This window comes from Nomascus leucogenys, chromosome 5, assembly GCF_006542625.1.
Source record: "Nomascus leucogenys isolate Asia chromosome 5, Asia_NLE_v1, whole genome shotgun sequence".
In the NCBI taxonomy this organism is placed as follows: Eukaryota; Metazoa; Chordata; class Mammalia; order Primates; family Hylobatidae; genus Nomascus; species Nomascus leucogenys.
Window position 1 is genome coordinate 129,139,900 of NC_044385.1, and position 23,372 is coordinate 129,163,271.

At 38.9% G+C, this 23,372-nt stretch overlaps 1 protein-coding gene across 5 annotated transcripts in view; it reads left to right on the plus strand.

Annotated features, from left to right (window-relative positions):
* Positions 1-23,372, plus strand: part of LOC100582280 — a 76,517-nt gene that overhangs the window by 6,015 nt on the left and 47,130 nt on the right. For 2 of the 5 annotated variants that reach the window (XM_030813670.1, XM_030813672.1), the window contains exons 1-3: positions 6,968-9,790; positions 10,870-10,987; positions 15,292-15,438. In XM_030813670.1, the coding sequence (XP_030669530.1) occupies positions 9,443-9,790; positions 10,870-10,987; positions 15,292-15,438 (613 nt within the window). In that variant the 5' untranslated portion in view covers positions 6,968-9,442. Of the gene's footprint in view, positions 1-6,967; positions 9,791-10,869; positions 10,988-13,521; positions 14,419-15,291; positions 15,439-23,372 lie in introns of those variants that run through there. The other 3 variants (XM_030813671.1, XM_012506883.2, XM_030813669.1) reach the window with 3 other exon arrangements.

Consider the following 23,372-nt stretch of genomic DNA (forward strand, 5'->3'; position numbering starts at 1 on the left):
CAGGTGGCTTCTACCTAGGAGAGCACATCTTTAGGCCAAGAGAGCTGGGTGTATGCCCAGTGTTGGCAGCCTACCTGGCTTAAACACAAATAGTTTAACCAAGCGATTCTTGCAAACCTAACCATTTAAGTTGATCACTTAGAGAACCTAGCCATTTAGATGATTTGAATGAAGATGCAATTTCTGTGTGGTTTATGAATAAAATTATATCATTATCATTACCATTAGTAGCAATTCTTGGTTTCAACTGTGTAGAAGATAATTTGGCAAATTACAAAGGAAATGGAAGAAGTTCAAGGTAAGGTTGAGACGGAACTAGCATTACAATGTTTTACAACACAAACAAACACACTCTGTAATCATCTATATAGCCAATTAAAGCTTTAAAAATGTGTTCACACACACAGAGCTAAGGGAATTAAGGATGTGCCCTTGGAGCAGATCAGGTGGCATTTGCTTGGAAAGGCATCACCAAGTAGAGGAACACTCAGTTCTCAAGTACTGAAGGATACTGACTTTTCCTGCGCTAACTCTTTTATACTTAGAATCCTGTGCTTGGAAAGGATGGAGCAAACCCATAGCTCAGTGCTCATATTTCAACACTGGCATGAAGATCCAAGAATTATAGGATGTCACTTATTTATACACAGATTAAAATTAGGGCTATGGTGGGTGCTAAAAAATTCTTCTATATGTGTTTCTAAGGCTGTATTATAATCTAAGGTGTCTAAAACCTTACCCACATTAACTATTCTAAATATCCTATGTTGCCTGCCTTATGCCAACAGCCTCTCTCCAGCTGTTAGTACAGGTAGCAATCTGTTATAGAACAGTAGGGTCACCTAAGGACCTGCAGCCTTGGGGCAGATTCATCCTTGCCCAAGGCTCAGTGATTCTGGCTCACAATGACCCTCAAGTCTGTCATGTCAGCTGCTTACTTGACATCCTACTTACTACCTCTTGTCAGTTTAGGGCCTTCAAGACATAGATGCCAAAATGGGGCTAAGCATGTAAGGGATTTACTGGGGGAAATGTTTGTGGAGGATAAGGAAGAAAACAGAAGTAGGCAAGGGGAGCCTTCAGAGCCCAATGTGGGTCCAGTGCCCGTAAGAGGAGAGAGAGGACAGATTGGGTGGGAAGAGTCTCCAATTGCAACACAATTCTGAGACAGTCTCAGGTGGGCTGATGAAAATCCCTGAGCGGGAGTTGCCCACTAGAGAAGTGTCCTATATGGAACAGGAACCGGCTGGCTTGAGTAGGCAGCCCCAGGAGGAACATGGTCTCCCAGAAGCCACAGGTGCAGCAGTGGGCAGTGTTGGGCAACTCTGCTCCTTGTGGCAGGTTCTCTTAATCTGAGTGGCACACCCAGAGTAATATGTATTTAAAATAATTTTCCTTTACAGGTTTGCCCTTCCACCTATATTTTCGATCTCAGTCAATGGCAACATCATGCCCCAGGCTACCCAGAAACCTGGAATCATCCTGATTTTCTCCCTTTCCTTCATACCCTTCATCATTACATCTCATTGACTTTACATTCCTGATACATTTCCCTACCCCTTGTTCCATTTCCACCATCACTTGCCTTGATTCAGGTCTTCATTATCTCTGCTCCTGACTGCTGTTAGCCACCTTCTAATTGGCTGTCTCACTCCGGGCCAACTCCCTTTCTTTACCCTCTCTAGTTCTTTTTCCATACTGTAACCTGCACTGCATGATCTTTTAAAAATCCAAATCTTGTCACATTTGTCTTCTGCTTAAAATTCTTCAGTGCCTCATTATTTCTTATAGGATAAAATCAAGGCTACTTAGTATGGTGTAATGTGTTTTACCTTGTGCTACTATCCTCATTTATCCTGTATTCTGGTTCTCAGGATTTCCAAAGTTGGTCAGGAGACTTTTTGCCAGTGGGCTTTTGCACATGTCATTTCCTGTGTATGACAGGTCTTCCCTTCTCCTATTTGACAAACTCATAATTAGGAAGGCTCAGATAATTCTTTCCTGAGCTCTCTGAGAGGTAGAACTTCCTATTTTTGAGTTGCCTACTGAAGCCTCTGTTATAGCACTTTTACTGAACCTCTGTTATATAGCACTTGGTCTGCCTTCATAGTGCCCAGGTACTTAATAAATGAGTGAATGAATGAATGAATTAGCTATAACATAACCCTATTGGCTGACTTAAATTTGCTCATTAGCGATGATGTTGTATTTCTGATCATCAGTCAGTTGACTCCCTTCAGGACCTAATATAATGTTCTACTCAAGGTATCACATTAAAAATTTTCAGGAGCATCTTCATAAATCTTTGCAGAATTGGATTAATGAGTAATATGGTTTTTATAAACAGTATTGCATTAATATATATGGAAATTTGTGTAATTCTACCACTGTTTTAAGAAACCTATCAAACTACAGTCTGAGGCAATATATTTAATATACTAGTTGGAGTACTACAGCACATATAGTTACTAATGTGAGAATAACTTATTAACACATTTTAAACATTTTACAAGTAACATGAATAATTATCTTCCAGATAAGACTAATAAATTTTCTACATGTTGAATAAAAATAACTCTTGAATATACCAGTCTACTTCAGATGTCTTCAAAACTCAGATTTGAATGTCAAGTTTGAATGTCATTTGTTGCCCCTAGGGGAGGCATACCACCACTTCGAAAGCACACAAGTTCATACTTGGCTCCTTGACCCAAGGCCTTCATTTAGACTCTTGTCATTTTTCATCTAGATTGTTCCAATAATCTTCTAATTAGCTTGTAAGGTCACCAGTTCTTCAGCTACTGCTGTCAGATGTAGTTCTTAAATATCAAATCTGATCATGTCAATTCCTGTTCTAATAATCTTTATTAGCTCCTCCTCACCTTATAGAACAAAGGTCAATGTTGCACATAAATTTAATTCCAACCTACTTCTTCAGGCTTATTTTCTATAGTTCCCCTGCGTGCACCTTGTGTAATGCTGATTATAATCCCTAAAGACACAATCCCAAATGCATGATCCTGAATGTTGAAATCCCCAAAGATCAAACTCCCTTACATCTAATTGAATTTCCAAACCATAATGATAGATTTGGAATTAGGTGCCATCAAAACTTCTAAAGGTGGATTTCAAGGTGTTACCAACAGTTTCTTTTTCCATTCAGCCCAATACATTTGCTGGAAAAGTCAGATGAATGGATTGCCTGTAGAATATAGTAACATGGAAAACTTCAGTTTATAATGCATTATTTGTCTGCATTGGCATTCCTTCTAGCTGATGAAATGCTAGGAGCCCTTCATGAGTTAAAGCTGAATTTGCCTGATGAAGCCAGCAAAGTTACTGACTCTAAAATAACTATGTGCACGGTAGGATAAGAAAGCACCCAATGATGTTGCTGTTCAATCACCAATATTGTTTCAGCCAAATCTGTGGTCTGTATATGAGTACATGAGCAAAGGATTTCCGTGTGCCCAAAACAACATAGAAGCATGACACAGAAGATAGGAAATTTAATAGGAAATGCTCATGTGAGTGTATATTGAATCAAACTAGAATTTCAAAAAGAGCAGCATCATGTAGAAAATCAGTGTGAATGTATTCTTCAAGAAGAGCCATGTCCTAAAAGAAAAGAAACAGTTACTCATCTCCATGCAAGACTTCAGAATAGAGTTAATTATTGTGGAAGTCGTCCAGCTCTTATGGGCTACCTCCGTGCAGTTACCCATAATTTATCCCTGTAATACACTTTCATATGTTGAATTTTCTTTTTAGTTTCTTTGGGAAGGTTTTGTTTTTCTTTTTCCTTTTTTAAAGTTTTTTTCCTCACCATTTTAAATCATCAGCATTATTTTTTACAATTCACTATGGTATGCTACATGTTTCATCTTTACATTTCCAAATCTAGAGGTATAAATTGTATGAGCTTTTAGAGAGTTCTAATTTGTTTTATGCACTTTTTTTTTTTTGCAAATTTGACTCCATGGAAGTGCATTTTAATAACACTGACTTTGTGTGTAAGCATTGTGTATACATATGTAAAAACCTTAAAACTTCCTCAATAAATAAAGGGATGTCCTTTTTCTGCATGTGCATTTGTGAAAGATAACATTTTTCAAGATCTCAGCTCTTTAGGCAACTGTATATGTGGTGGTGACTCATTGTTGGTATTTAATTTTAATTTTTTTAGCAAGGGGCATCTCACTATGTTGCCCAGGCTGGGCTGTAACCATCCTTCCACCTCAGCTTCCTGAGTAGCGGGGACTACAGGCATGAGCCACTGCATCCAGCTCCACTGTAGGTTTGGATCAGTTTCATCAAAAGACTTAGGTTGTTCATCAGGATATTTCAAGTGACCAAACTATATAAGTGATTTCTTTATGAACACAATTTTTCTACTCACAACTGTTATGCCCGTGTAACTGTGGGTAGCACACCTGAGTGCTTATCATTGCAAAATTATGTATATTATTATTGCCAATTTTATTGTATAAAGTAGCCCACAAAGTGTTCTGTTGTGTTTTTATGTTTCTAAACTCTTTTAAAAATGTAAATATGTTTTAAAGAACTTTTAGAATTATTTTTATCAGAATTATGTATTTGGGGTTTTGATCTTTCAGGATTCAACACTGGGGATTATGGCGTCAGAAACTGTGTCTTTTGGGATTCTGGCCCAAACCCCTAGCCTTGTACCCTCGCTCCATAGATCTTCTAACAGCTCCTGGGCTTACATATCTCATCTTTTATGATGCTTCTCCTGATTCAACCAACCAGTGGTGCTTCCCATAGCATTTTAGAAAGCCCTGTTTTATAGCATTTATCAAGGTATTGACATTTGTTTAGTTGTCTGCCCCTTCCGTGATCCCAGTAGCAAACTTGTAGTACAACTAATTTAGGTTCTTTGTTTTTCCACTTGCATCCTAAGCAATCTCAATAAAAGATGCATTTTCTTTCTTTTGTAAAGACAAAATGTAGCATTGTTTGGTTTACTTGATTAGAGTTACAACCTCCGTACATTCTTGAAACTAAGAAGACCAGCAGACAGAGAATATTTGTAGAATCTTCTCAAGAATTGGTTTCAACATAAGGGTCCAAGACCTTGGCATTGCTAAGGTTTTCAGAATTCTGTCTTTTAAGTTAAGCCTGTAACTATTTACTAATTTGAAAATATCTTTAACTTCTTTTTTTTAATCTGTAGGCATTTCTAAGAAGCACATGACATTCATCTTTGAATAGAAGATTCATTTGAATGACAGTTTCTTTCATTTAGTAGAGGGGATTTTACTTTAAATTTTGCTGACAGGTTTTCATGACAGCCCTCAAATGGAAGCTTGAATTCACTTGTCATAGCTATTAAAGAGTTGTTTTTTTGTTTTTGTTTTTGTTTTTTTTTTGGTGGGGGATGCATTTCTGTGATCTGGTCCTTCCACTTATTATCGCTATTATTGACCTTAAAGGTATAGAAGAGAAGAATATAGACAAAGCCTCTATTTTTGAGGCTTGCTGAAGGCCAGCATTGAAGTTAATTCACTGTTGAATTTTCCTCTTAAAATTCATCATCATAATGTGGCAGAATCTTGCTACTTTTCACTTTATACTTGAAACCCCTTTAATTCTCAGGAGAACAAGAGCACCTGGTAGATTTTATTCACTATCAGCAAAGACTGAATAGCAGGAAAATGGTGTTAAGACTTTTTTTGTATCAAAAGCATTAAAATAGATAAGCCCAAGATAGCAACATAATTGTAATACTCTGTCTTGACTGTGTTTTGTTTACAATCTATTTTAATATTTGTGTTTTTTTTTTTTTTTTTGAGACAGAGTCTCGCTCTGTCGCCCAGGCTGGAGTGCAGTGGCGCAATCTCGGCTCACTGCAAGCTCCGCCTCCCGGGTTCACGCCATTCTCCTGCCTCAGCCTCTCTGAGTAGCTGGGACTACAGGCGCCCACCACCACGCCCAGCTAATTTTTTTGTATTTGTAGTAGAGACGGGGTTTCACCGTGGTCTCGATCTCCTGACCTCGTGATCCACCCGCCTTGGCCTCCCAAAGTGCTGGGATTAGAGGCGTGAGCCACCGCGCCCGGCCAATATTTGTGTTTTAATATTAAATTCACCAATAAAATAATGTTCTAAAACTATAGTAGATAGCTTTTATCTGAAGATACAGTTATCAGAAGTTTTCTGCTTTTCATATAGGAAAGTCGATGTACAGAATCTTGTATAATATTATCTGGTTTTTGTTATTTTCCTGGGGGCTAAGTGCTAGATAATGAGGAAAGAATATGTGTGGAAAAATTATTCTTCAGAAATGTATATTAAAATTCCATTGTATGACAATGCTATTAATTTTTGTAGGAATTGCTCTTCAAATCTTAAAAACCAGAGTATCTACTAATTCACCAGTCTTCTCAATATTTGGCACATATTCAACAACTAAATAAGCATGCAGTTTAAGGGGCATGTTCTTTGTAAATTATTTGGAGCATAGATTTTTTCCTTTTTATTACAACAAGGCTGCTGTAGGGATGCCTTTATAATAGGGCAGCTCTTTCCATTACATTCTAATTTGGAGATTCTTATTATCAACCTTGAAATGGGTGGTGTTATTGTTAGAGCTTAATATTAAACATGTCTTGATTTACATACATAATTACCATTAAAACTATCACCTCAAGGCCGGGCGCAGTGGCTCACGTCTCTAATCCCAGGACTTTGGGAGGCTGAGGTGGGTGAATCAGTTGAGCTCAGGAGTTGGAGACCAGCCTGGGCAACATGGTGAAACCCCGTCTCTACGAAAAAAATAACAAAAATTAGCCAGGTGTGGTGGCGCATGGCTGTAGACCCAGCCACTCAGGAGGCTGAGGTACGAGAATCGCTTGAACCCAGGAGGCGGAGGTTGCAGTGAGCCGGGATTGCGCCACTGCACTTCAGCCTGGGTGACAGAACCAGACTCTGTCAAAACAAAACAAAACAAACAAACAAAACAAAACCCTCAAAAAACAAAACAACAACAAAAAAACCAAAAAAACTATTACCTCAAAATCTTTAAATAGAAGTTCACACTGGAAAACAGCAACCAATGTTTTAAGATGGAAATAATTGTGTGTTTATGTGTATATGTTTGCTTTTAAAATTTTACACCTTTAGACAAATTATTTTTTTCCTTGTCATAAAGAAATTGCATTTTAATCGTCATTCTTCTAAAAGAATTTTTTATGATTTTATCAGCATGATACTTACAAAGAGCATATCCCCCTTTAGACGAATCATTTTAGGCAGCCAAGTTTGGTTTATTTGGGTTTCATGCTATAAATTATGCTAATTTATGAAGGTTACTTCTTGTTGGATGCTTGTAGTATTCATATAATATTTAAATGCAAAAGAGTATTAATATAAAGCATTATCAATTAAATTTTATTCAACCAGATGTTTTCTGTGATACATGATCATCTTAGGTGTATAACTAATTTTGCATTACCATTTATGAGTGATAGAGTTGTGTTCTTTTTAAAGTGTATATGCAATTAGTAGTGGTTATATTCATTTCATGAAATCTCTTTGAAGGTCGTTTGTTTTAGGAGTGTAAGTAATTTCCATTATAATATATTCATATATTTTTAAATCTCATTTCCATATGAAGGTAAAGATGGGGTCATTCTTAGAACGAAATAACTCTTTTTCAGAAGGACACAGTCAAAAGCTAGGAATTCATTTGTTATCCCTCTGCAGTTGTTAGGACAGGAGCACTAATCTGGCCAACTTACCTTTAAAAGAACATGCAAAGTCAAAGATGTCAGGTTGTACCAGTAAATATTCACCAGCAAAGTTTTTATATCAAAGACTGGAACTTTCAAAGATGCTCCTGGGACTTAGTGTACTCTAACATCTATTAATCCCTGATACCTTAGGTGACTTGTCATAGAAGTGCTACATTTACAAGTAGTATACAAGGAGGCCCAAGAGGACAAATTCAGTTAAAGGCCAAGGAAGCAATTAACGTTCTCTACTTTTCCCTAAAGAACTTCCATAGCAAATGTTGCCCTCCCCCTGCACCCCCAATCTTAGCAAGGCAAGTGCATATAGTGAAATGGAAGTTAAAGTTCAAATAAAACATGTTTCCAGTATTATTTGGTTCTTAGAGCTCTTCCTGAATGTGAATGCATACAGTTGTTTAAGGTGAAGTACAGTGAAAAATATTAGAAGAGATGGCTCTTGCTGAAAAATACCAAATTTTTATTTCTTTGTTTCCCCTGCATCTCTGTCAAGGGTCAATGTTTGCAGTAGTGGTAGAGGTGGATGGTAGGCTGGGTCCTTCCTGTGGATATGGTTAAATTGGAGTGCTTTTGAGGAGTACATGATTCTGTTTGTATTTTAAGCAGGACACACACACACACACACAGACACACACACACGCATGCACCCCAACCTTCTATTTTCTAGTCCTTCAAATTTTGAAAACTCTTGTGTTCACTCAGGTCTTTTCTTCTTTTTGATGAACATGTTGAACTCCCCAAAACTGTCCTTATAAGGCCAGGTTTCAAGATTTCTCACCTCCCAGTTGCTACAGTTTCTCAGTGTCCCTCTAAAGTGGGCCTTCCCTAACTGGATGTACAAGTATAATCTGACTGGTGTAAAATAAAGCCTCTACCTCCCTGATTTTGAAAATTATATTTTTAATGTGGGCTAGGTGCACTGATTTTTTGATGGTCATGTTAAACTTTTGACTCATATTGAGCTTGTGGCCAAGTAAATGTATCTATCTGTCCCCACCCCCTACACAGTGCTGCTAAACTCAGGCTGAATATGGTCTTTAGACTTATCTTTATTAAATTTCACATTGTTAAGACCAATCCATTGTTATAACTGAAGACATTTTCCTTCACATTTAGTTTTCTATTATACTTGTTGTCCCCATCACGTTTATATATTCTGAAAATTTTATAATACTTGTATTGTCATCAGTTAGTCAAACCATTGACAGAACTGTTCATCAAGGCAAAGCTGAGAACACACCATTTATTAGAAATGTCTATCCAGGTGGGCACCAAAGCCAAGAGCCTTGGGACTACTGTGGAAAAGCACTTTCATCCAATCCAACAATTCTTCATAGGGATGCCATGAGACACCACATGTTTGTGTCTATGGATTTCCAATTTTTCCAAGGGCAGGGACCATGTCTATTTGGCTAGCTACTATACTCCATCACTCAGCACCGTGCCTGGGACACAGAACAACTAGAATTGCATTGGGACGCCAATATGAAGAGGTGGGTTCTTATATTCCATCACCAATCTCTCTCTTATTCTATAGGAACTGATTGGTGGCTCTTAAAATATATTGCTTTAAAAAAGTACATCAATTATTTTTTGTTGCGTGTAGCATTGCAGAAGTAGATAATGGTGGTTTGAACTCCCATGAAAATAAGAAAGATGTTGCCACCCTGATGAATGGAAATATTAGCTTATATTGAGAGTCATTTGCAAATAGTTTACCTCATTATTTCTCACCTAAAGTCACTGAATATTCAAAAGTTCCTTAGACTAAGCAGAAATGCTGTATTTCCATCAAGTTCTTTTCTCTTTTCATGGATTTACTTATACAACCATTACCTTTTTCCTTTCCTTTCAGAGACCAGAGAAGACTATGATGACAAGCAGGTGGTCACAGAGATCATGGCAAGATGTTTTATTCCGACTCTGATAACAACTACTTCCTGGGAAAGTTTTTATTTTATTGGTCATGAGATTCGAATTACTGAGGCCATGGATTGTTATGGTGCTGTTGTTTGGCCATCGGTATAATTTCATACAGAATTTGTTACATTCCAATTATTTTTCTAGCCAGTTTTGTTCATTATTATGTTCTATTTGGAAGAAGAAAACAGATTCCATATTCCTTCTTTGTGACCTCAAATAGCACTATGTTTTAGAAATTATGTGACTGGGAAATTATTTCTCCCAATTAATTCTGTAATTCTATTTCTTTTCTTTTTTTTTTTTTTTTGAGACAGAGTCTTGCTCTGTCACCTAGGCTGGAGTGCTGGGCTTGATCTCAGCTCACTGCAACCTCTGCCTCCTGGGTTTAAACGATTCTCCTGCTGCAGCCTCCTGAGTAGCTGGGACTACAGGCGTGCACCACCACGCCAAGCTAATTTTTGTAATTTTAGTAGGAATGGGGTTTCACCATGTTGGCCAGGCTGGTTTTGAACTCCTTGCCTCAAGTGATCCATCCACCTCTGCCTCCCAAGGTGCTGGGATTACAGGCATAAGCTACCACGCTGGGCCTCAATTAATTCTATTTCTGACTTTCTTGAAATTTGTAGGATTAATACAGGGTGTTGTTTACTTCTTCAGTTTTTAAAATAAGAGTTTAGAGCAGTAAACATTTTTATTTCCCCTTTTATTAGCTCCATTTGAGTTAAACGATTACAATGAAATCTATATGAGTCTCACATGTAGAATGTCCTCGAAGACCCTCAATCCTTTACCAACTGTCCCATGAAGAGTAGTGGACCCACCACCCCACCTGCCCCAATCGCACACACCACTTGGAAATGACTAGTATTATCAGAAGTTGCTTCCTTTAAAAATGATCAAACCTAAGCAATTGAACTCCACATTTTTAGTTATTTCTCTTTTCCTCTCAATAATCCCCAAGGAATTTTTCTAGCAGAAATGTTGAACCTCTCAGAGGATGCACTTTGGTTGATATTTTTTGGAGTGATGTACAGGTACACACATGAGTACTCTCACGTACTCATATGTGCACGCATACATATCATATCATTAGCAGCATATTTATCCAATAAAGTTTAATTTTACTTTCTGTTATTACTTGCCAAGCATCCCTTTTTTCTTTTTTCTAACTTTCATAGGCCCTTGTTCTATGCTATTTCCTGGAAACAAATGCAAAGCAGTATAATATGGTTGACAAAAACGTGATTGAAATTGGAGCCGGAACAGGGCTAGTCTCCATTGTGGCAAGTTTACTTGGTAAGCAGATATTTTTGATTGAATAGAGGGAGTGTCAGAGAATTTAATGATCAAATATTAGTTGTTTTACTATCCAGTGTACTAAGACCTGCGCCTATCTGTGACTCCTTAACTGTTTGAATGGCCTTCATCTAGAAACTACAGATTTTAAAGTCTCCTTACCAGTCTCTTTCATCGTTTTCTGCATTAAGTTGTGTTAATTCTTCTTGTGGAATACTGTCACAAGCCTCAGATGAAGTGTTCTAAATAAGAGGTGCACAGAAAGCATTCTGGTTGCAAGAGGAGAAATGTGAAATACCAGGCAGAGGCAGATTCTATTGCTGCTGATTCAGATGCACTTTAGATTTTAGCGCCATTTCAGTGTTCCCATGTAGCTGTAGATTCCTTTTGAGTTTTGAAGTGCTATGCTTTTATGAAAAAGCACGTGTCAGAATAGGGAGATAATATTAGAAATCACATAAAAATCACACGTCTACTTCTATTTTCAGGTGTTTGTCCTTGAATTTGTTTTCTCAGTTCATTCAATTCTTTTTTTTTTCCTCTGTCACCCAGGCTGGAGCGCAGTGGCGTGATCTCCACTCACTGAAACCTCCGCCTCCTGGGTTCAAGCGGTTCTCCTGCCTCAGCCTCCCCGAGTAGCTGGGACTACAGACACGCACCACCAAGCCCAGCTAATTTTTTGTATTTTTAGTAGAGACAAGGTTTCGCCATGTTGGCCAGGCTGGTTTGAACCCCTGACCACAGGTGATCCGCCCACCTGGGCCTCCCAAAGTGCTGGGATTACAGGCGTGAGCCACTGCGCCTGGCCTATCTCCATTCTTTTTTTATTGTGACCTTGAGTTCTCTCACCAGTATCTTTTCCAAATGAGCATGTGATAGTTTTTAATGTATGCCTGAGCCTGTTTCAGTTCAGTCTTTTTGTTATTGTTATGTATCTCATTGCCTTAGTTTAGCTCCTTCTCTGATGTGTGCTACCCAGATCCATCCTGATTTCCTTGATCTTCAGAAGTGCACGCCTGCCACTCTAAAATCTTGAGAGGAACTGAACATTTAGCAATTTACGATTTCAAATACTAGAGATTTATAAGACTCTTGGAGTCTTCCCAAATATATTTTTTAAAAGTTGCTGTGTCCTGATATTGTTTTCCAAAGTCACTATTCCATTTAGTAAGGATAAGTCAGAGTCACCATTCGATTTATACCTGAAAGCCTGACTTAGGAGCAGAATTTGTGCTTTGGGGAGTCATTTGTTTTATTAAAAAGAATTGGTCCCTTGAGTCCGCTTGTCTAACTTGAAACAAATATTAAAATATAGAAACTTTGTTTAGTCAGTATTCTGAAAGTGGCAGTGTTTATCTCTCTAGGCACAAAGATATTAAGTATAAGGGAGAGTTTACATTCAATATGGGCAAAGGTATATTCCTTACTCTGAGATTTAAGAAAGATTTGTTGAAAATGATAGACCCACCCATAGTAGAATGTAAAGGCTTATATCTCTGTGAGTGTACCAATATGATAGGCATATTCCCCTCCCATTTTAATATTTTCACAAAATACAATTGATGCCAAGAGACTTGTGATATTGCAGCTGAGGAGTGGCTTCTGATTTGGTCTGAGCTGAACTAGACTTCTCTTCCATTTCTGCTTTCTTGTTCTTTACCTGGTCTGTGCTTTTCTGATGCTGTAGAATTGGACAATCTTAGATTATTTGCAGATTATTTTTAGCCTTTGCTACTGCTCAAAGTTTACTTTAGTGACCAAATTTCTACAAATTTGCTTCTGCCATATTTCTTCCTCAAAAACCCATCACTATTCACTTCTATCTGGAAATTGTTTACATCTTCATCTATGAGTGGTAGCTTTATGAGCACTATACACACGTTGTGACTAGGTTTTTAGCATGTTTTGGTGGGAAGATTTATAATTGTGGTGGGCCAAGTTGAAAACCTGGGCATAGCATGGATGTCATAATACTTTTCAGTGAATGCCATTGAAAGGTCTTCTTTCTTCCCTCCACTTCTCACATGAGCACTTCCTGTTCAACTATAGGATGTCTGATGTTACATACACTCATTTGGTCTCACATGACTGAGGCTCAGAATTCTTTTAGGGAGGTACCTATTCTTCCATCAATGACTTCTCATTGGTCCAATGAGGGTGCCAAATATTTTGACTTTCTCTTTCTCTCGATTATTTTTCTCCTGGTATGTAGTAGATAAATAGCAAACAAAAGCAATAGTAACAGCAAAACATACCAGAACAAAAACCAGGAGAACATAAAAAATGCAATGGTGCGCAAAAGTACCATGGGTCTCTCTCTCTCTCTCTCTTGTTTTTTTCTTTAAGCAGAGGCATATAGCTGCTCTGCATCCATTTGAATGGGATTCCCTTTTTGTGTAGAGGTACTGATGAGTGTTTTTTTAGGGGTGGATGAAGAACTGTGCAGAATTGCAAAGTGCATGTTGGCTTGAAACTTTTGATTGTTCTACCTTATCTCATGAGGATTACTTTCTCTACTGTCCTTTGCTTCACAGGTGCTCACGTGACGGCCACAGATTTACCCGAATTACTTGGAAACCTGCAATATAATATTTCCCGAAACACCAAAATGAAAAGCAAGCATTTGCCTCAGGTTAAAGAACTCTCCTGGGGAGTAGCTTTAGATACAAACTTCCCCAGGTCTTCTAATAATTTTGACTATATTTTGGCAGCAGATGTGGTCTACGCTCATCCTTTCTTGGAAGAGCTCCTCATTACCTTTGACCATCTGTGCAAAGAAACCACCATCATCCTGTGGGCCATGAAATTCAGGCTGGAGAAGGAAAATAGATTCGTAGATAGATTTAAGGAGTTGTTTGACCTGGAGGAAATTTCCAGTTTCCCTAGCCTGAATATTAAGTTGTATAAAGCTGTGAAGAAAAACCGGAGGAGTGTATGACATCCTCAATCCGATGTGGAAATGCTAAGGCAATTTTTAGCAAATAATCACTTTAAAGGAAACCCTGAATAACTTTATGTGCCACTGAGTTTCCCAAGGGGAAATACACACACAGATGCGTGCGCGCACACGCACACACACACACACACACCACAAGAATAGAAGATATTTTCCCAAATTTGCCTCACCCCAGGCAGTAATTTTTCCAGGTACTGCATGTGAGTCTGTAGGATTGGGGGTAACTTGTTCCTAGTTTGTCTCTATCAGCACCAGGCCCTGGGCCTGCCTTCTACTCATGCGGTAATAGAAGCTCTTGGCAAAGTCACACTGTGCCGTCATTGTCTGCTCTCCTTATTCCTTATGTCATCGTTTATTATTATTTTAATAATGGTGCAATTATTATTTTTAATGTATAATCACAAAATGATAGTTTTTAATAATATCTCTTCAGTGAAACTTGTTATTCTTTTAAACATAAGCGTATATGATTCTCTCTTTAGAAATAATGAAATTGACTACAGTGGGATCTGCAAATAAATCTGAACAGGCAGATACATAATGTAATGGTAAATCTCAGACTTTTGTGGTTTTCATTAGTGCCAGCTTATAGGTGGTCTATCATCTCTGCCTGGCAGAGTAGACCTCTGATGTAACCTCTGATGAAATCAGTCAAACTTGTGGATTTGAGGTCATGGATGAGGACATTTTATTCTACCAAATGAAAAATGAATGAACGTAAGCAAAAATTGTTGAGACTTTGGAGAAGTTACTGTTTTAAGCCAACTATCATTATTTTGTATCACAAAAACAGAAATAAGTATAAACGCTTTGGGTTAAAAATACATATGAAAAGATTCAGGTCTCTAATCTCAGATAATCAGACATATAGCTGGTTTTAAAGTTTGAAGCTCTTCTGATGAACATATATATATATATATATATATATCTAGATACTTGAAATATGTGATTTTTTCACATATGCTTTCCTTAGAGACTAGAATAAAGTCTGTAGTAATTCAAGTCAGTGCAAAAAGAGCAAAGAATTAGGATTTTGTACTATGTAACTGCCTAGACGACACTGGTTGGCAATTATTCTGCCGTGTCCCCAGTAACATTTTTTAGGCTGTTGCTGTGCCCTCGGGGTGATACTTTCCTTCCTAGAATCAGTCCTTTCTGCTTTGCTGAAAGTTTTCTGTCTACTCCAGGTTGAGTATAGTTGAAAAGAATATTTTCTAGGACTCTGATCAGTAAGTCAGGATACAAATATACTCCAGTGTATTTTATTTTATTTTTTTAGTACATGTAGTTCATAGGACCATCTCTCAATAATTCCCAATATTTACATGGATCTTTGTCATTTTCACAGTCTTTACTTACATAAAGTCATTTAATCCTCACTACCTTTCTAAGAGGTGGAAGCTATGCTATCCCTACTTCACGGATAAAGAAACTGAGGCTGAGATGTCCCCTGGCTACACATCTGCAGAGTGGCAGTCAGGACATTCAAGTCCAGGTCTGTATGAGCCCAAAGCCTGTATTAACCACTGCACTGTCTTTATGTATTTAAAAGAAGAATTTTCAAACTTTTAAAAACAGGTGAAGTCATTTCTTTAAAATGTAATAAATATCCAGAAAGAAAAACAAATACATTAGAAAAAAAATGACAACTGTTCCATTTTAAAACTTTTATTTCCTATATGAGTAGGTCAGGGTAGGCTTGTTTTGAAGGTGGTATTTAGGTGAAGCTGACAGGAGGTAGCAGTGCAGGTGTCTGGGGAAGGGTGTTGCAGGCAGAAGGAACAACCACACAGGGATCTGGAGGCAGGAGCCAGCCGATCCTCTGGAAATATCAAAGGCCAGAGTGCTTGGCACAGAGTGAGCAGGAGAGGCTGGCGCAGAGTGAGCAGGAATTCAGAGAGGCTACAGGCAGCTAGATCACGTTGGACTGTGTTGCAGGCTGGGTTCTCTAGAAACAAGACTCTGAGAGGGAATTGGGTGAGCAGGTCATTTTTTATGGAGTGCCGTTGAAATGAAGACCTGTGGAAAGGAATGGAAGGAAGTAGGGCAGAAACAGGTCGAGCTGCAATGCAGGCCCAGTAACAGTCTGAGGTGACCCCCACATGGAGCACTGGCCCAAGAGTGGCCTCTGGAGTTGTCCTGACTGGGGAGATATGTCTGGGCCTTTATGACCCCGTGTGGCCCAGTCATTGGATATGTGCTGCCCTGGGAAGACTCTGTGACCTTGGATGAGGTGACTTCAGCTGAGGCAGTCCTGAACATGTTGACAGCTGTGGGCTGCCTGCCACCAGCTCCAGCAGCAGGGGTTAGGTCACCCTCAAGAGGATCTGGGTGGCTTATCACAGGGTCCAGCATGATCTTTAGGCCTCAGAAAGAGCTCTGGTTTTTCTTCTGGTGGAACGGAGAATCTCTGAATGGTTTTGTGAGTAGAGGAGTGAAATAAACTTTCCTCATGTAAGGACCACTGTGGCTGGCATTTTGAGACTTGAATGGGCTGATGTGGCAGCCTGCGTTGGGGTGGCGAGAAGTGGCCAGTTCTAGACGTGTTTGGCTGCCAGAGCCAAGAGACCTTCCCACCAAGTAGAGTGTAGAGTGTGTGGGAGAGAGTCAGGGCTGAGCCACTGTGCATACATTTAGAGTCAACAGCTTAGAGATAGTTTGTGAAGCTCCCTCAGGGAACAAAAAGACTAGACAGGGAGTAAAACAAGGACTAGGCCCCAAGTCCTTAAGAGATCACATATGGGTGTATATACTGAGATGATTTTGAAGGTTCTACACACTCTCCCCCACTCCAGTTATATGAGTATCTGTTGACTCTGAACAACATGAATTTAATACCACAGTGGTTTTTGAACTGGTCAGTAGAGTTCCAAGGTTCCCGAAAGCTGCCTCTAGAGGCTTCTAGGAGCCTGAGAGTTGTAAACGCAGCAGGAACCTTGGGGTAACAAATGAAAAAATGGCTCCTCTGCTAAGAAAATACTCGAATATCATTACTAAGTTATTTTTAGGTAGAATACATAAGGTGTCCTTTCAAAGACAGCATTAGGACCAAACCAACCATACAATTCTATAAAGTTCCTCTTTCTCTATGTGCCAATCTGTCAAACGCAGTGTTCCAGATTCATTGTTTTATTCTGTTTATAGCATTCACACCCAAAGTTTAACACCCAGCCACACACATCATGTCCCTCTTTTCCACTTCGTTCTATTATCCACTTCGTTCTTTTATTCTTTTGTCTTTTTGCTGGAGTTTCTCCATACTTTTTAGATCCAATTTTACAATAATTTAATTTCAAAAGATGTAATTAGAGTAGGCCTTTTCTACCTGACTTTTTTTTTTTTTTTTTTTTTTTGGACTGGGAATTGATTTGTTAACTTCCATCCAAGGGAGTTATACTGTGAATTTTCGCACCTTTTTATCTGGCTTTTTGACAAGTTAGACTATGTTATTAAAAACCTTAGTCCAATTCTTTCAGTAACTTTCTGGATTTTCAATAGAATGAACTTACTTATCGTCAAGGTTTTAATATAGGTTAATACAGAATAGCTATCACTCAACAGAAGACGCCCCAACCTGCAGGAGATTCTCTGCAGCTTAAAATTACACACAGGTAACCATGAGAGTTCTGTTCCCTAGACCGTATCAACTGTCTTTGGAAACTAAGTACTGCACTAAAACCTTCTATCTTGGAATGTAATGATATATCCTCTTTTATTTGTACCAATTTTTGTCTACCAGAATTTATAAAAAAAGTTTTTTTTCATTCCATATTCATACTCTGTTCCCTTTCTTTTGGATAAAGAATTGGTGACATTGGGTAACTTCCTAACATATCTGCAGCCAAATAGGATGCTCATTATATTGTGGAAGAGATGAGGAAGCATAACAGAATGGACTGTTCCTTTTCTTCATTAAGGCCTCAGAGTCTAGGAGCTTGGCCTTCTCAGTGAAAGCCTGGTCTTTATAGACAGAGACCATGTCTCATTTGTTTAGGTAGCACCATTTGCACATGAGCAGACGAATAATTTCTAAATATCATTTGGAAGTGAAACACATCCACTGAGTAGAATTTTGATACAAAAAGAGATTTGCAGGTATTAAATTTGAAAACTAGCTGGTGACCTTGGGTTGTAGATATGAAAGAATTAAAGTCAACCATAAGTAAATCAGACAAGTAAGCTTATTGATAAGGCTAAAATAAATTTTATATACTGTGCTTGTTCATACTTCATTTTAATTTAGTTTTCATGGAAATTGTCGGTGAAGAAAATAAAAATGGTCAAAAATACGTATTTTTAAGTCATATATAAATTATAAGGTGATAATAGGAAATAAAATTGGGAATGGAGCAAGTGAATAATTTGCAAAAGTGTTAATAGGAATACAGGCACAGCAAGATTTAAAAATTATAGGCATTTGTGTTAGTGTGTATGTGTGTGGACCCAGGTCCTTCTGTCTTCCTTATGAAGCCTGGAAGTGGTTTGCGAATGAGTTCCACACCCAGGTATCACTATGTTTGAGTTTGTGATGTGAAATTAAGTCTAGGATATTACCTGCAAGTTAAGTCTAGGATATTACCTGCAAGTCCAGTGTCAATATTTGCTTTGCTTTGAAGTTCCATACAAAATCAAAGACAGCGTTCTGTATAATTATACTGTAGTATTAACGGGATAGTTGTGTCTTAGGTGCCTTGGTTAACATCAATTAGTTCTGCGGTCATATTAACTCCTTTTTGAAGGATTCCTGAGCTGGACATTTGTGTTTACTCGGGTCGCATATGGCTGTGTGGTACTTAGATTGCTGGGCATACACTGTTGGCTGCTTATTCTGTTGAACTAACCTTTGGTCTCTATCATAAGCAATGCTTTTACTCTCAAAAGTCCTGCTCAAAGGCAGGATTTTTCCTCTCTATTCCTTGTTTGTTTCTTTATTTCTAAGGCAATTGTCTTTTCCTGAAATCCAATCAAGTTTTAGAATTGGCATTTACCATCAAGCAATTTCAAGGGATTACTAAAAACAATAACAGATAATCCAGGTCAGTTTTGTGATAAATGGTATTAATGGAAAAAAACATAGAAAAATATTGAATATCTTCTGCCAACAACGAACACTTTACCAAACCAAAAAATATTGCCTGGTGTTTCAAACAAAAGCACAAACAGAATAAGATTAAAACATGCCATTAAAAATATTTTAATAGCTGGGCATTATTTCATGATGCTACAAATATAAGTATAAAATTTTTAAAGTGACTTATTTGGCAAATGCTAGATTTTGTAGTTTAGGTTTTGAAAATTTCTATATTCTTATTGTCCATAGTCTGTAATGCCTATACTCTTTGTTTTAATTTTAAATTACCTTCACTGGATTTTTTTTTAAATTTCAGTGTCATGATTTAATTTGGGTGTTCTTATCTAGTGCCATGATTTAATTTGGGTTTCTTATCTACTTCTGTGTTTTCTTTGTTAGTAGAGTATAAATCATAATGGCAAAGGTTGTCTCTTTGTCACAAACCATCATGAATAAGCCCAAAGGACAGGCCATAAAAATGTAAGAAATTCTTAGATTAAAACACATGAGTAATGCTTCTACCTACCTGGCATGCAGAGGTAAAAGTACAGTTGGCAACTGGCAAATTATTAACAGTTTTCTACCAAGGATTTCCTCATTCCTTAGTGTCTCTGTGATTAATAGATAGTCAATTTAAGAATTAGAAGATGTAAAACATAATAAACACATTTTGTAATCACGTATTGGAAAGAAATTAAGGAAACATTTTGTGCAACATTCAAGGGGTCAGGGGAACAAAGTACTAGAACTCTTGGAAACAGATTTCATATTTTTTAAAGAAATAATTCAAGGAGGCTTAAAGGGAATTATAAGAATACAACTATTAATTAATGCATAATAAATAGTTGAATAAAGAATAATTAATGCAACTACCTTTTACTTTACTTGAATTTTAGTTTTTCTTCTTTTGGAAGCCTCTAATGGTTGTCATTCATTCATTTATTTATTCAGTATTTACTGAAAACCCACAATGTGCCAAGCAGGGGCCGCAGATACAATAGCGAACAGACAGACAGGGCCAGTCCTCACAGAGGCCATGAGCCCAGTGCAGATGGGCAGAGGCAGAACTGGGGATGGCCTGGTAGGGGGAATACATGAAAACCAATCAGTGCTAGGTGTCCTGGCAGGGGTAGCCTAACCCACAACCAGGGCATAGTGAGGGCTTCCGGGGGAAGGTGTAGCTGGGTGAAGGAGATGGAGGTGAGGGCAGAGAGGAGAGACAGGACATGTCCTAGGCAGAAGGAAGTGTGTGTGCTAAGCTTTGGGGGCAAATAGGAGTGACTTGTTCCGATGACTCGCTGGAAAGATTGTAGCTTCTACGAACCTTTGCTGAAGTAATAACCATTATTAGTGGAATACTCACTGCTTTCAGGACTGTTTTTAGAGATTTCCAATATAGCATCTCACTGAATCATCCTGACAACCCTGGCGGCATTAACCCACTTTATATATGAAGATATTGTGGCTCAGCAGAAATAAGCCTCCTCCCAGGTTACACATGGGTGGCAGTTGGGATGGGAACCTCTGTCTCTATGGCACCAAAGCTTGTGCTGTTTACAGAGTATGGCCTTGTGTAAGTCTTCCACTCTGAGCCCTGCAAGGAAATCCCGAATTTTAATTTTATTCTAGCTAATTTGGAGCTATCCAGTTTTGTAAACCTTGTCGTCATTTGCCACCTGAGCACAAATTAGCTTAAAGTGGGCTACTCTTGAGATGAGCCTGCAGAAATGTACTCCTGTTTATAATGTCTCCAAGAGTAGAATTTTATGAATCCACATACATACCCAGCAAAGACTTCACTAAGTTTTTCTTTGCAAGGAATATGGAGCACATATTAGAGCAATTAATTTAAAGGCATATGTTGATCTTAAAACAACCAATGTGGGAAGCGAAAAAGACCTTATTATATAAAGGAGGTGCCGAGGTGGAAGCAAACGCTGTTCTTTTGCTTGGGCAACAGCTCAGGAAGAATGAAATGAATGAAATGCGGGCTGCCCTCTGGTGACTTTTCAGCAGAGAAGGTCAAGGGGGTGGGGATGAACTTTAAAACCTCATCTGATCTGTTTGTGGCCGTATTCTGTGAACGTAGCTGATGTTTATAGGTCTGTTACTAGGCGGGAACTCTCCCTGAATCAGCAGAGTTAAGCCATGGGGTGATGTGAGAACACCAGTTCTTGGAAACCACCTTTCAGCAATCTTTCAACGGGAGGGCCCGCATGGACTCAGGCAGCACAGCCTTCCAGTGCCAAAGACCAGGCCAAAGGGACCGAGTGGGAGAATGGAAGGACACCAATATCTTTGGCAGCAAAGTGCTTGTCTAAGTGGAAATGGCCTTTGGTGCCCGTTAGCCTGAGGTTGGCCAGGCACCTCTGTCCCTGGAGGGCGATATTGCAGAGTAAGCCGCAAGTCCTGGCTGCAGCCCTCCAACAGGTGACAGGATGTAAGCTGATGCAGGAGCAGGGTGGTGGGTGAGGGGTGGTGGTGGGGGGTGGCTCGGAGAGCTGCCACGATGTCAGAGGTTGTCCTGTGAGCATGAGATGCAGAGGACGGTGCTGACTGCCACAGGAGAGCAGAGGCAAGGCAGCCACTGAATGTTTCAGAATGGAGAGGAGGGAAAACGTTGTATTTAAAACTTCTTGTGGGAAATGGCTACCTGGCACAGGCACAACTTCAAAAGCAGGATGGTAGAAATGGAAACCCGAGGGAGAGATCCCAAGGTTATTGAGGAAAGGAATCACAAGATGTTTCTCTCTGATAGTCTCTTTACTGTCCTTATTCCTGGTTGATTTTTGAGCTGACCAGCAGAGCCCGAAGCCTGCCGATTGTCATCTCTACGAAGCAGATGACTGAGTACGGAATTTGATAAATGCAAGAAGTCAAAGCCAACATCTGAAGAAATTTCAGCTGGGATGCTGATGCAAACTCTCTTAGACAAAATGCTTGCTTTGCTTCTATTTCATGCTCCTACCAAGTACGTGAAATTCTAAGGATTTAGATACCATTTCCCTAGAGCTCCCAGTATAAAATTCGAGTATGAAATTACAGATGATCGCCACTGGGAGGCCCCAGTGATCTGCAAAATGAACTTTTCCTTCTGAATAAATAAGTGAAAATAAAAGAAATGATTTAAGCAAGTGAATTGAATTATAGAAGATGATATGCAAATGCATCAAAAGCGGCAAGGGGTAAATGCACAACAACGTAATGTGATAAACGTGTGGTGTTGTCTTCTTTAATTAGGTATTGTTTAAATTCCTCCCCTTGCCCGCGCACTATGCACACATTATAAAATACATTCTCCAAGAAAAGGAGAAATGGGGGCTGGTTTCTAGTTCTTTGAACGTTGTACAGGTATTCGTTGGTGTGTGGTGAGGCGGAAGGGGTGATGAGGGAGGAGAGGGAAGAGGAGGCGAGTGTAAGGGAATGAAGACAGGGAGCAAGCAGAGAGGACACTGGGGTGGGAAGAGAGGTTTTCATTCTTACAGCCTAAGAGGAAATGTCTGATCGGACTTGTCAGATTTCCATTTCTGGTAATCTAGTGGTTCTCAAACCCGAGGGTGTATCTGAATCACCTGGAGGTTTTGTCAAAAACACAGGTTGCTGAACCCCAACCTCAGAGTTTCTGATTCAATGATTTGGAATGCGGCCCGAAGATTCGTGTTTCTAAGTTCCTGGTGATGCTGATGCTCCTGGCCTGGGAACCAGACTTTGAGACACACTATGTGGCTGTACACTACATCTCCATCTTCAGAGATCATCATTTGAGACTGGGGCACGTTGGTACAAAAGGGAGATGCTTCCACTTACCTGCTCCACTGTATCCTCCACTCATTTCATCTGCTGTGTCTGATGATTCACATCTCTAAAATGCACCTCTTTCTGGAAAGAACACCTCCCCAAGAGGCCTTCTATGAACCACCTGGACAAATTCCTCTAGGTTCCATCCTTCCCAAGTTCTTGCAAGATTGCATGATACAGGCTACCATTTTTGCATGCACTTAATATTCTTTATGTGCCACATGTGCCCATTTGAGTCTAACACTTTAAGCATAGTCTATGAAGTGAAGACGAAGTGAGAAAAATTGTGCAGAGATTATTTGACAGCCAGAGACTAAGGGGATATTTCTTAAAATTATAATTTGGGGACTTTGAATATGAGATATGTGTCAGCTATTAAAGAACAGAGAGTGACAGTGTTTAATTTTATTGCTACAGTGTGTAATAGCTCCAAATTCAGACAGGCTCTTAATTAAAAATGTGCTCCTAGTGCCAGAGATTGGATTCCCAACCTTTATATGGTCTTCAGAGGTATGATTCTGATATACACGAACAGTGACAATGTTGAGTGTGGGATTTGT